We start from the raw sequence: 14,431 nt of genomic DNA, 5'->3' as shown, positions 1-14,431 counted from the left end.
CGTGATTATGCAAATTATGTGCCAGGTCACTGTGGGAAGAATATTTGATCCAAAAGAAACCGCCTCAGAGTGCTAACTTTGACAGAGATTTGGGCTATTGGGAGGTTGAGATATCAGACCATTTTTAATTTGGTAACCACATCAGAGCCGAGCATAAGGAGATAATTCCTTCTGCAAAGGAAAAGGGTCTATCCAAATTTCTAGAGAAGGTGTTCCAAGCTTCAACGGTCAAACTACACAGTAATAAACAAGTCTGAGGGCTCATTCCTTTGCAGATTTTATCTCTACATTTTTTTGTACTGATGAAAAGAAGGATAAAGAGTATTGATACATTCACTGCAATTGACAGGCAGGCTAAAAGAAAAAACTTTGCATTATCATTTCCTGATTCCACAATACTCAATGTGAAGCTACACATGCTGAAGGTCTCAGAAATGAAGGCATAAGTGAAGGTACTTGCCCTTTGTAATGACAATATGATGGACTGAAAATAAGTAATTCCCAAGGAACTGGTTTATAATTCCACGTTGTAGAGTTGGATTTTTTACACTTTCTCTTTTCCCTGACCAAGAAATACCTAAAACAGACCGTCTCCCTCCTTTCATTTCCCTTTTGATGTGGTCCACTCCATGGCAGTATTGTTTAATAGGATTTGGATTTCCATTAGCAACAAGAGGAGCAAACAGTGTTTTGATCCTACTTTCACTTCAATAAGTTGTATGCAAAGCGTTCATTTGTAAATTCAAGATTATGTGCTGATTTTTTTAATTCCAAGCACCATTTTGACCAGTACATAAAGCTGCATCCGTTCACAGGGGTAAGTCGGTCTAGCAAAAGACTGGAATGTTTAAGAAGCAAAACGTTGTTCCAATGTCAAGTGTGTTTGTCACATAAAATCACGCTCCAACAACTGCTTGATCATTGTTGCTTAGATATCTGGTTAAAACCTCCATCACTTGAAGCATGTCTGCCCATAGAGGACTACTCTGTTTGTATATAATATACATTTGTATGCAGTGTTTCACATTCATATAATATAGTTTGTCAGCTTTAACCCATTATCCAACTATACTTTGAAGCATAACAGAGCTCAGCTACATTTACCCTTCCCATTCACCCTCACAACAGGATGGGTTACATTAAAGTGAATATGAATAGGAGCTCCACTAGTATGATGAGACTTTCACTAAATGTTCCTTTGGTAGTACATAGTCCTCCTTGCAATTGTCTTTTAACTAAATAGTTTGACAGCATGATACCAGGAACAGTCTCCAAAAGCCTGGAGCATATATGTTATTTCTTGTAATTTATAGTATGTGCCCCCTGTGACAATCATTGACACCAGTGAAGTATATTTGATGCTTCTTTTTATTTCTAGTGGGCAGCTATTGTATTGTTAAATGTTTCTGAAGAGTGTCTCAAGATTAATGTATCACATCTCACTCCTCCATTGTTGATCTGGTAAGGAGTGAAGTATATTACAATGGGACGACATACTGTTTTCCTGGTAGGGGTAGCGAAAAAGCAGCTGCTGGTTTTAAAAGCTGCGTTGGCCACCGTGGTGGTCCCAAATTACCTGGTGTCTGCATTGGCTATGTACACACTACATTTCTAAATCGGAAACCGTGCCTATCCGTCATCGAAGATGTTGAGGACTTCAGCATTTGTTCTTCTGTGATTAGAACTATGGTCGATATTTAGATAGTTATTGCCCCTTTGGACTTATCCCCCAGTTTGGCAAGGCATACTCGGTTTCCTCTGGTATGAAGTGGTGTGAAAATTCCAAACCACTTTGCCACCCCTTTTAACCAATGGAATATATTTTGAATCATCTTCTGGTGGTGAAGCATGGGGAAGGTTGCACTATGGCTGATCTTATGTAAACGATGTAATGGGGGTCTTCTTCCCTTTTGATCTTTCAACTTTTTATTTAGTTCATCCGCAACCCTCTTGGGATGTTTTTGGAGAGTTAGGGTCTAAGATAGCCTTATACTCTTGGGGCATAGGCAACAGTAGTTGTCTCTTTTTCTGTAGCTTTGCGTGAGTTGTAAAATGAACGTTTTTGATCCTGGAAGGATTGTATTGTCCTGTAAGACTCCATCAAACAGGTATAATTATTGGCTGCAAAGAGCCTCAATTAAGGTAACAACCGCAATAGAGATGATTATATGTGGCACTGGGGAACCATGAAGTGGTAACCCCAAGTCTGCAAATGGCGGCAAAAAAAGATGAGCACCACAGCAACTATGGTGAACAAAGGTGGATGTAGACGGCTCAGTAAAGAAGATATTAGGTAAGCAGTAAAGAGCTGTCCAGATGCTGAGGGAAGCACAGGTGTCTAATACAGTGATGCCATGGCACTTGAGAGGGAGGATCCTCACCCATCGTTTAGACTTTGGTCTGGGGGTTTATGTTCAGCCCATTTTGACTTTTGGGAGGGGAGATTCTCATCATCTGATTCTGTTGTTGCTTAATATTCAGATCTCCCAAGCATTTGTGCATTTTCAGTGAGCATTCTGAGCTAACAGAAGCATATTTTTATTTTTGAAGGGTGACACATCCCTTGAAAAAGGCAGTAGTCTACTTGACCATTCCTGCTCTACGGAGAGAAGTTCTTTACTTCAAAAGGTTTCAAACAAATGAATTATTACCTGGATCACCAGTAGCCTTTAAATAAGACTATTTTCTTCTGCACTAACGGAGACATGTTGCGATGGTGAGATTCATGGCATCTGCTCCTACAGGTATCCCTCAAAAATAGGGAGAAGTCTTTCTGGAGGTATAGAGCCTCACAGTGTATGCTATTTAGTCAGTGGTGGACTTCTTTCACAAAGTGTTTTTCTTTGCGAAGGTCTTCAAGTGAGTAGGAACTCACTATCGAGATTTCATATATAGACTTGTCAGAAAAAACCAAAATGGCCTTTGGGGGTGGCAATAGAATAAATATGCTCTGACTGGTTGGAGTGTAAATATAGCAAGAGTTTCCAGCCTGACACTGGAATATTAAGAAAATAACCACAAATCAATTAAAAAAAGAAATTCTGGAAAATCTCAGTTAACTCACTCGACAACACAATCTCTTCTAATATCAATGAATGATAAACAACAGACGTAGACAGAGTCAACATTTAAATCGGTCTTTTTATGGTCTACATTATAGGTGCCAAAGCAAAACCACAAAGACCAGAAAACTACATAAAGCACAATACACTCACTTTACAGAGTGGTTTATTATGCCAACCCATTTCCTTTTATGCTTCATTCGAATCAATGAGGTAGATTATGTCTCTTAAAAAGATCCAAAAAACCTTCCCGTTAAAACCCTGAATTCCCTATTGCATGTCACGTGGAGTAGCTGCCTTCCAACCTCTGTGAAGGCAGACCAATTAATCCAAAAATAAGTTTTGTATCATAGATCTAAATTCACTTAATGCATAAATATGTAAGATACCCTTGAACTGTACATAAATGTTTGAAGTAATAAGAAATGTAGAGATTTAGACACATGCACACCACATTCCAATAAGGCGGACTCCTAAAATTCCCCACATTCCTGAGTAAGATACAGATGTATTTAATCAGAAATCTGGCTGCCAAGATTAGTGATGCTTTGTTGAGATCCAAAACCTTCCCTTCCACAGGGAAAGCATATTTGTTCTGTTAGGAGTGGTTGAATTAGGGACATAAGTGGTGAAGAAGGCTTGAATATTGTACAATATCCGTCTAGTACAGGAATTTAAAATGTGGATCGTGCTTGCTTTGAAAATTCAAAGCTTGTTAATCACCAAGAGGATAAGAGAATGATGGGGCGAAGTAAAGAAATACACTCCCAACTACTCATTGAAAAAGCATTTCTTTAGAAGGATTCTGTCTGGAAGTCTGCATGACTTGGCATTTCAGCAGTCACAACGCCCAGAAGGCCAACGTAGTGATGAGCGCCTGCTGTGATTCTTTTATCCACAACACTGAGCCCTTAAGGCCTAGAGCATTTGCTGGCTCGTCTCTTGTTCAAGACGCTCTCTGGGCAGAGAGATACTATTTGACATAATCCATTACTACATTTAGCATGCTTCTTTTAAGAAATTGCAGAACTTCATCCCACCCTGTTTCCTTGTGAAATACGTTTCTATTCATTTATACTTGGAGCTTTCTATGGTGCCCACAAAGACATCCGGGGTTCACTTGCAGTTATTTCAAGTTTGCTGAGAGAACCTATGCTGAACGAGCTCCAATCTTGCAGCATATATGCACAAGTTACTTACCTTCGGTAACAATATATCTGTAAGAAACAGTAGTTAGTATTAGATTCCTTACCGTAGAATATCCCCAGGCGTCAGTCTGGATCCGGAAATTTTTGCGTAGCAGTACCCCTGCGCGTCGGTAGGCGTCGTCTGCAGCTCCGCGTCTGTCGTCGGCAGAGTACTTAGACGCCGCCTTCGCGCGCTGACGTCAGTTCTTACACACAGCTTTTCCGTGCCAGAAACGCAGAGCCATGATAAAAACCAACACTGGTGCCATGAAACTAGGACCCTGAAAGGGGATGACCTTCACCCTAGATATCGGTTCGCAGAACGGGGAGGATGGGTGGGGCGGTAAGGAATCTAATACTAACTACTGTTTCCTACAGATGTATTGTTACAGAAGGTAAGCAACTTGTGCATCTGAAAGAAACAGGTTAGTATTATCTTCCTTAACATAGAATAGATACCCCAGCAATACCAACCCCGGAGGTGGGTCTGCGAACCAATAATAACACCAGAAACTCCTGGAGAACGGAACGGCCGAAAAATCTACCTCTCCGAACTTGGCTGTCCAGACAGTAGTGCCTTGCAAACGTGTGCAGCGAGGCCCACGTAGCTGCCTGACAGATGTCCTGCAAGGGGACTTCCCAACCCAGGGCAGTAGTAGCTGCCGTGGCCCGAGTGGAATGGGCACGTAGCCCCACAGGAGGCTCCTTTTAAGCCAATGAATAACAAGCCTTGGTGAACAAGACGACCCATCGGGAAATGGTCCGTTTGTGCACCGCCCGTCCCTTCTTAGCGCCCACGTAACCAACAAAGTTGGTCATCCACCCGGAACTGGCGTGTGCGATCCAGATAGTATGAGAGCGCACGTTTTGGGTCCAGACGGTGGAGCCTCTCTTCCTCTTTCGAGGGATGCGGAGGCGGAAAGAAGGTGGGCAAGGTGATGGACTGCCCGATGTGGAAGGCTGTGACTACCTTGGGCAGGAAAGAGGGTCACGTCTGCATCACAACTTTGTCTGGATGGAACAGAAAGGAAAGGAGGTTGTGGAGAAAGGGCCTGGAGCTCACTCACTCTCGTGGCAGAGGTGATGGCAACCAGGAATGCAGTCTTAAGGGTAAGAAGACGAAGAGGACATTTATGAAGGGGCTCGAAGGGAGCTCACATCAGATAAGTCAGAACAAGGTTCAAGTCCCACTGAGGCATCACGAAAGGAACGGGGGGGAACATATGAGTGATGCCTTTCAAGAACCTATTTACAACTGGGGACTTGAACAAAGAGGGCTGATCAGGGAGCCTTAAGAAGGCGGAAATGGCCGAGAGGTAGCCCTTGATAGTGCCCAGAGCAGAGCCCTGCTGGGCAAGAGAAAGAAGAAAGAGGAGAACCTCAGAAAGAGGGGCAGAGAGTGGATCCACAGCCTTTGCTGTGCACCATGCCACAAATGTGTTCCACCTGCAGGCGTATACCGATTTTGTGGAGGGACGCCTTGCTGCCAGAATCACATCACAGACTTCAGGAGGGAAGTCAAATGGCCTCAACTGTTGCCGCTCAATCTCCACGCATGGAGGTGGAGGCTGGACAGGTTCGGGTGGAGGACCGTCCCCTGCTGCTGCGACAGAAGGTCCTCCTAAAGAGGCAGACGAATCAGGGGATCGACTGACTTGCTGAGTAGCTCGGGATACCAGTATCTTCGTGCCCAGTCTAGAGCCACAAGGATGACTTGGGCCCGGTCGTGCCTGATCTTCTTCAGCACTCTGGGCAGAAGTGGTATAGGCGGAAAGGCCTACAACTCCACTCGCGACGAAAAGTGTCTCCGAGCGAGTGCCGCCTTGGAAATTCCAATGCGCATAACTGATTACATTGCGCGTTCTCTTCTGTGGCGAATAGATCTAACCAAGGCTCTCCCCACTGCTGAAAGAGACCTCACGCCACATCCGAGTTCAGACGCCATCCGTGATCCATCATGCACCGACGGCTGAGTTCAGACGCCCTGGCGTTCAGGGAACCTGCCAGGTGTTGAACCACCAGGGTCACGCCCGGATGTTACAGCCACTGCCAGAGGCGCAGAGCCTCCTGGCACAGGGTCCACGACCCCACCCGCCCTGTTTGTTGTAGTACCACATGGCGGTGGTGTTGTCCGTGAACACCTGCACTACACTCCCCCGGACAGAGGGGAGGAATGCCTTCAGTGCAAGCCGGATCGCCTACAGCTCCAGAAGGTTGATGTGAAGCCGGGACTCCGCCGGAGACCAGAGGCCACTGATCTCCACCTCTCCCATTTGGCCCCCCCAGCCCAGGAGGGACGCATCAGTCACAACTACGTGCTCCAGTTGGGGTAGGGAGAGGGATCTGCCGCTGACCAAATCGCGGTCCGTGAGCCACCACTGCAACTGTCTTGCAGTGCCCTCTGAGATCAAGACGTGGTCGGACAAGTTGCCCTGATGCTGGGCCCACTGAAACTTCAGGTCCCACTGTAGAGCCCGCATCCGCCACCTGGCGTAATGCACCAGAAGGATGCAGGAGGCCATCAGCCCCAGAAGCCGCAGCGTCAACCTGACAGACTCGGGATAACGGCTGAAGGATCGGAATCAGAGCCTGAATATCCCGAACCCGCTGTTCGGGAGGATAAACCCGAAACTGCGCCAAGTCTAGAACAGCTCCGATGAAGAGGAGCTTCTGAGAGGGACACAGGTGCGACTTCAGCACATTGATGGAGAACCCCAGCAGGTGCAGGAGGTCGGCCGTAGTCTGGAGGTGGCTGACGACTGTCTGGGGCGAGCCCGCCTTCAACAACCAGTCGTCGAGGTAGGGGAAGACTGAAACCCCTAACCTGCGCAGATGAGCTGCGACCACCGCCATCACTTTCGTGAACACCCGTGGGGCATTGATAAGGCCAAAGGGGAGCACAGTAAACTGAAAGTGCTTGTGACCTACCGTGAACCGCAGGTAACGCTGGTGGGCGGGCAGGACGGGAATGTGGAAATAGGTGTCCTGCAAGTCCAACGCTACCAGCCAGTCTCAGGGAGCTAAGACCTGAGCCAAAGTCAGCATCTTGAACTTCCCCTTCCGGAGGAAGCCGTTGACGTTCCGCAGGTCCAAGATAGGGCGTAGGCCCCCTTTGCCTTTCTTGGGAACTAGAAAGTAGTGGGAATAACAACCACACCCTACTTCTGGCCCAGGAACACTCTCGATGGCCCCCTTGGCCAAGAGGGCCGAAACTTCCTCTTGCAGAAGTTGCAAGTGATCCCCCGACACGCGGTGGTACTGTGGTGGCACTGCGGTGGCATGGCTGGAGGGGTCGCCTCGAAGGGGAGGGAGTAGCCCCTTCGGACGATTTGCAGCACCCACCTCTCCGATGTGATGGAGTACCAGTGGAGGAGGTGATGGGGAACCCTGCCCCCCACTGGCGTCAAATGGGCCTGAAAGCTCGGACTAGGTAGGCTTTGAGGCGGATGCTGCGGGGGTCGATGTGGACTGGCCGCGCCATTGTCCTCTGTTACCGCCGCGACAGTAACCACGCCCGCCGCCGCGCTGAATGTTAGTCTGCAGCCCGTGGCAGGAAGGACGTGTGGGGGCGCACCTTCCGTGGCCACGAAAGGAGCGTTGGGCAGAAGATTGCTGGCGTGGGGCGGACAGGCCCAAGGACTTGGTGGTAGCCCTGGAGTGCTTAAAGCATTCCAGCGCACTATCTGCCTTGCCACCGAAGAGGTGGCTGCCATCGAACAGCATGTCCATAAGGGTGTTCTGGACATCAGGCGTGGCGGCGAACCGCCACAGACGTGAAAATCGCTCTTCGCAGCGAGTCCGTGGTATCCAGTCCATATCTTATGGAGTACCGCGCTGCGTCTCGTCCCTCCGCGAGGGCTTGAGCGAGCTTCACCCGGGGCTCCCTCCGGGCACTCAGGCAGCACGGCCGTAACCGTATCCCACAGGGAGTGGGTGTAACGGCCTAAGAGGCACGCGTTGTTGACAGACCGCAACCCCAAACTAAGGGAGGAGAACATCTTCTTGCCGAATTGCTCATACCTCTTGGATTCCTGATCTGGTGGTGCAGTCGGGAATGTGGATTGGGAGGTAGAGGCCTAGATAACCAGGCTCTCGGGGTGGAGTGGGTGGACAGGAAACTAAGGTCGCCCGGAGCAGGGCGGTGGCGCCTAGCGATGTTCCTATCTTCAAGGGGGACCTGTAGCGGGCCTGGACAAAGTGCCCAACAGGACGTCCATTAGAGCCTCATTAAATGGCAGTAGAGGCTCTAGGGAGCTTACCTGCGGTTTAAGGATCTCTGTGAGGATGTTAGACCTCACCTTTGCAACGGGGAGCTCAAGAGCCAAGGCCTTGGCCGCCCTCGTCAGCACCACACTATAAGCTGCCCCCTCCTCCGTAGCCACGATAGGAGGGGAGACAAAACCAGTGTCTGGGGAGGTATGCAGGCCACTGGCTTCAGTTCCTGTGTCCAGTCCTGAAATGACTGGCACTCACGTGCCAGAGGGTCCTCAGACCCCTCCCAGTCTACCTCGTCTTCCATCTCCTGGAATTCAGGGGTAAAGGATGGACCCAGATCCTTGAAGAATTTCTCTGCGGCCGGCGTCGAATGCGGCGTCTAGCTACGCCGCTGGATCCGGACCGAGGGGTGGACCAGGGACGGCGTTGTGCGGGGATGCCGCCGTGGGTGACACCCTAGGGGCCGACGCCGGCGGGGTTGTAAGGTCGACCAGCGGTGACCCGGAACCGGATCCAGTGGGGCCTTGCGGCGCGGGGACCAAAGTCACCGACGGCGCCGAGGCCGAAGCACCCAGCCCGCTAGGGCTCCCAATCAGGGCCGCGGGCCCCGAAGGCGCCGCGGAACCCGACGGAGGAGTGAGCGACCTCATGGCCATGAGGAAGGCATCGATCTCCTCCGGGCATCGCGTTCTGCCCAGGGACCGGCGGGTATGGAGCAGGCCGCGACACCTGCGGCTCCGGTGGAGCTGCGTAGGCGGTGTCACCCGAACCCCCGGCCGCATCGCGCGAGTGTCGGGGGGGAGTCAGAAGAGCGATGTCGCCTCTTCGACTTCTTGTGCCTCTTACCTGAGGACTTGGAGCCCGAAGAGTGGTGTCGACTCGCCGAGCTGTGGTGACTCCGGCCCGCGGCCGGTAGGTCGACCTCCTTCCGGACCGGGACCTCCAACGGCGTGGGGCCGACTGCCGGAGCTCGAGGGGCTTAAGGGACTGCTCCCGCCTAGCTTTCGATGTCAAGGCCGGCAGTCGGGGCACGACTTGTCATCATGGTCGGGCCCCAAACAATGCAGGCACAGGATGAGGGGCGGTAACCGACATCAGTCGTTTGCAGTCAGTACAGGGTTTGAACCCGGTCATCCTTACCGGCACCGATGGAGTCATTCGACTCGAAACGGATCCAAAAAGGATCAAAAAAGCTTAGTCAAAAAGTGACTAAAGGGTACCGCTTTCTACGGACCTTCGCTTGCTGGCACGGAAAAAAGAAGAACTGACGTCAGTGCGCGAGGGCGTCTGTAGGTACTCTGGCGACGTCATCCTGGCGCCAACGACGGACGGGGAGACGCAGACGACGCCTACCGACGCACAGGGGTACTGCTACGCAAAGATTTCAGGATCCAGACTGACGCCTGGGGATATTCTAAGGTAAGGAATCTAATACTAACCTGTTTCTTTCAGATTGCCAACGTAAAAGACAATTCACATCATCCCATCAAATACAAACATTTGGAGATTAGTTTGCATAAAAACAGCTGCCTTTACAAACCAATGAATAAATACACTTTTTACAGCCCCCATTTATTTTCTACTTGGCGAAGTGGAAGCGTACAGTATACAAACACAATCCAGTAGGACTCACCTTATTTAAAAATCCTTTTAAGACGTTGGAGGCCTTAACAGAGAGGAACCTTGGAATTCGGATTGGCTTCTCCAGGATGACTGTTAAAAGTTAAAATTAAATAATATGGTAGTAAAAAAATCTGTTTGGTGTCCACCCCACCTTTCATAACCAGCAAATTAAATTTATAACCCCCATTCTGCAATCTAGTACATGAAAGAAGCAAGCCAGTATGTTTCACAAAACACAAATAGATTTTTACTAAATGAACTTACATGACTGGATGGAGAAGTTTTAAAGATTGCCCTCAAAGTTGAGCCAAGTTTGCAAACTTTGCAGTTCAAGCATGTTGTGAAGTCTGCTGAGTTTCACAACTTCACCCAACTTCGCTTCTATAAGTTTCAACCCAAAAAAAAGTTTGTGCAAGAAAATTCTGCAAGTGCTTTTTTTTTTTTAATACGATTTTATTGGTTTTTCCAACTTAAGTAAAACACTGTCCAAAAAGTTAATACAATTCTATCCCCTCACCCTCCCCAACACTGCATTAAGTACAGAGGAAATAAAAAAAAGTAATAGTGGCCCAGTCACCCCGGATGTTTATGTACTTTTTTGGTCAGCCCCGAGCTGCATTGATTGATTTCTCAAGGTCCATTCAGTTCTCTAATGGCTGGGTCTGAACTGGGGAGCTAAAGAACAATGATGGATTCAACCTAGATCTGTGACTGGTGGTGAGTGTAGGAAAAGTTTCAGTCCTCTGTCTATCATCTCCTTGTGTTTCCTTTGTTTGCCCTACGTTGGCAGGGTATGCCCAGACGTGGGTCCCTTGCTCACATTGCCACTGGATTCAAACTAGCCTTGCTGATGAGGGGTGTTACTCTGAAACCGGTCCCAGGATGCTTGTTTCAGGTCCAGGAAAGACATGGCTTGGCAGTTCGGGCTGGACTGAACCCATGAGGAACAGGATCAAGACTGATTTGCATTTGGCTGAGTCTGAACTGGGGAGGCAAAGTGAGCTAAAGAATAATGATGTATTCAACCCAGATCAGTGATTTGGGAAAAGTTTCAGCGCTCTGTCCATCATCTCCTTGTGTTTGCTTTCTCTAATCCGGCCATACATTTTGCCAGGGATGGGGCTCCTGCAGCTTTCCGTCTGGCTATGTCCTGTTTGGCAATGCACAAGAACCAACCATAGTAGAGTTCTTTTGCATCCATTGCTTTTTGGGTCAGTCGTAATGTGTAGGAGAACGAGCTTGGGGTCACAGTGTAGAGACCACCACAAGATGTTCCTAAGACAAGTAATGATTCCCACCCAAAACAGGGCCAAGACCGTGCAGCCCCATGTGGTGTGTAGGATGTCCCTATGGTGTCTAGAACAGCATAGGCATAGTCGAGAGGTAATCACTCCCATACGCTACAGCCTGACCCGGGTGAGGTAGATCTTGTGTTGATATTTAAATGAGGCTGTGATGGTAGAGTCTCTCAGTGAGCTTAGGGCTTCCCGCCAGTCATCGTTGTCCAGCATTCCCGGGTCCTTTACCCATGCCTCCCGCAATGTGTAAAATGTGTCAGAGGTATGTATGACCAATGATTTTTATATGAATGATAATTTGTGTCAAACAGGTGGGGTTAGTGGGATTTAAACTTCCAGGGGGTTGCATTCCGGCAGGTCTGTGGGGCATAAGTGAGTGTCTGATCTGAAGGAAGTGATAGAACTGGGTTTTCTGGAGCCCGTATTCCTCTTGTAGATATGAAAAGGATCTGATGGTATTCCCCATCATCATGACCCCCACAGTAGAGATACTGATAAGGTCCCACTTGTCAAAACCCTCCAATGCAGTCACCTGCTGTAGCCAGCACCGAGGGCATGGCAGTGTTTCATGCCTTAGATGTCTAATCCAGTCCAACACAATGGCTGAAAAGTATCGCGCCACATCTGGTACACTACTTTTGTCACTGAGGGGAGTGAAGAGGGGTTGGGCCTCCATATAAGCCATCTGTGATCAGGGTTTTCTGCATCTCACAGTGCTCTGAAGAATATGATGGGGAATTTGCGCCCTTGAACCACCACTCATTTACTACCACCAGGTATGATGTTCTGTAATGAGAGAGAATATCGGGTTTGGCCAGGTCATCGTCAAAGGTTGTCTTGAAACATTTGGGTAGCGAAGCATCACCGTGTTTAGATGGGTAAGGTAGTCCCTAGATATGGGCCAAGGAAAGTTTTGGAGTTGATACTGTAGGCGGGGAAGACCAGCAGTCTTAAAAAGATTGTCAATGTGCCCATTAGGGAAAGAGGAAGTGTAGACCAGAAGCCAACTTCCTTTTCCTCCCTGCTGAGGTGGGGTTGCAAGTACCGGAACCCAGTCATACTTATTTTCATGTCTCTGGCCCAAGATACAGGCTGTCTCTGGTTTCCCAGGAGATACAGTAAGTATTTTGTCATGTTGTGCACTGGCCAGAGTGGTCTCCAAAGATCTGCAAGATCTGGAGGGTTCATGGGCCTGACCATTGCTGGTCTGCCAAGAAGATGAGAACATCGTCTGCATACAGTGCTATCTCGTCTGACACCTGGGCTTCACTCAAACTCCTGGACCAGCGAATCTATCCTTAGCCATTTTGCATAGGGGTTCGAGAGCAAGTTAAAAAAGAAGTGCTGACAGGGTACATATCTGTCATGTGCCCTGTCAGATCGGAAACATAGGTAACACCGAGCCTCTGGCATGTGCCATGAGTTTACCGTAGAGCAGTCTGACGAAGTCCATGGATCGTGGGGCAAAGTTAATGATAGTAAGGAGTCCAAATGGGTACGTCCAGTCCACCGAGTCAAATGTCTTGTGAAAATCGAAGAGGAGTAGGGCCTTCTATCCTGGACGTCAGTGCCAGGGCATCTTGTACACATGGCCTGGCTTGACATGAAGGCAGATTGGTCTAGGTAGTCAAGAGTACCCACAACTTTCAGCAGTTGGTTACTCAAGGCTGTTGCCCATATTTTCACTTCAATGCTGAGCAGGAAAATTGGGCAGTAAGAGGAACAAGTGGCGGACTGGCCTGGATTAGGAATTACAGCCATGTCTACTAGTCAGAGGTCTAGTGGAAGTTGTGCACCCGTGAGGGCAGCAGTGAACGTGTCCGTCATTGTCTGTCCCAGTCAAAACCAGTATGCGCTGTAGAATTCTACCGGGGCTCAGGATTTTACCTTTATCACTAGCACATCCCTATACAAGCACAATGCAAATAACTACACTGCAAACTGCAAATAATACATCTTTGTAAACCTCTGAAATGAAAGAGAAGTACAAGAACCAATTTTGAATTAGTATAAGGCTTATGTTTGTTTGAAAATAATCATCTGAATTCTCTAGCCAAGAACTGAGGAGAGATTAACTTTCGCTACTTTTGATTGGAAGAGAGGCCCCAGCTCTTGACCAGCAACCTGATCCAAACCCTTCCAATGGTCAGCTCCGCTTACTCTTTCCATCTTGCTAAGGCAGGACTCCTTGGGTTCCATGAAAACATCAAGCAGTTCTTTCTCCAGATCTTACTCCAAGTGATGTCCACTCCCCTCTGGGAAGTTGGCAGTCAGGGAGACTTCACCCTGGTTGCACAGTCGTCTTCTGGGCCATCCTGCTTTGGTCAGTCTAAACTTGAAAGTGGAACAACAAGTGGGTCATCAGCCCCCATTTCCATACAAAGTCGGCACACAGGGGATGTGGATTGTATCTGTCTTTGCAGCACCAGTTTGGATCGGTTCCCCTTTCCGGTGTCTTTCACTGGAAGTCTTCCAGCCTCAGCTTTTTTACTTTTGTGACTCTCTTCACAGCAGGGTCATCTTCCAATTGGAGCATCCACCAAAGAGTCACAAAGAACTGAGGGCAGGCTGCACTGGACTACTGACAGCCACACATGATAGTGTTTAAAAAATGGAACAGAGGCTGCTCCCCTTCTAAAGGGCTCTGCACACCTTGACAATTAACAGCAGCCCCACTCCCCACCCCTGCCATCCTCCAAATGGCAGGCTCAGGAATCCTAATCAGCAGCCCTCTGTAGCAGAAAGACCCTAATCGAATTTCTAAGGGGATGCACGTCTCCCCTTTCACTATCTGGATTCCCTCCATGCAATCTAAGGAATGTCAGTAATGCACTTCCACTGTCTAGGAAAGCAACTGTACCTTCATCTTGTGCACATGAATAGGCCAGTTTTTTAAAAAACAGAACCCAACCTGTGTCACTCTGATTTACTCTGGCAATTCATACCAAACTCCACTAGCACGCATGCACACCTCCAGGTGCATGGTATTTGACACTAGTTTTCTGGGTTTACGGTCTGCAGTAGAACTTTGGGTGAGTGGGCCAGA

At 48.5% G+C, this 14,431-nt stretch overlaps 1 protein-coding gene across 2 annotated transcripts in view; it reads right to left on the bottom strand.

The window, feature by feature from the left end:
• The window catches only part of PRKCZ (protein kinase C zeta), a 943,345-nt gene that overhangs the window by 102,746 nt on the left and 826,168 nt on the right, over positions 1 to 14,431 (bottom strand). For both annotated transcript variants that reach the window (XM_086921534.1, XM_086921535.1), the window contains one exon: positions 10,098 to 10,177. In XM_086921534.1, the coding sequence (XP_086777660.1) occupies positions 10,098 to 10,177 (80 nt within the window). The remainder of the gene's footprint in view (positions 1 to 10,097; positions 10,178 to 14,431) is intronic.

The sequence above is a fragment of the Lissotriton vulgaris genome, chromosome 5 (genome assembly GCF_964263255.1).
Source record: "Lissotriton vulgaris chromosome 5, aLisVul1.2, whole genome shotgun sequence".
NCBI classification, from domain to species: Eukaryota; Metazoa; Chordata; class Amphibia; order Caudata; family Salamandridae; genus Lissotriton; species Lissotriton vulgaris.
The sequence above is the reverse complement of the archived record's forward strand: the minus strand, read 5'-3'. Positions and strand labels throughout refer to the sequence as shown.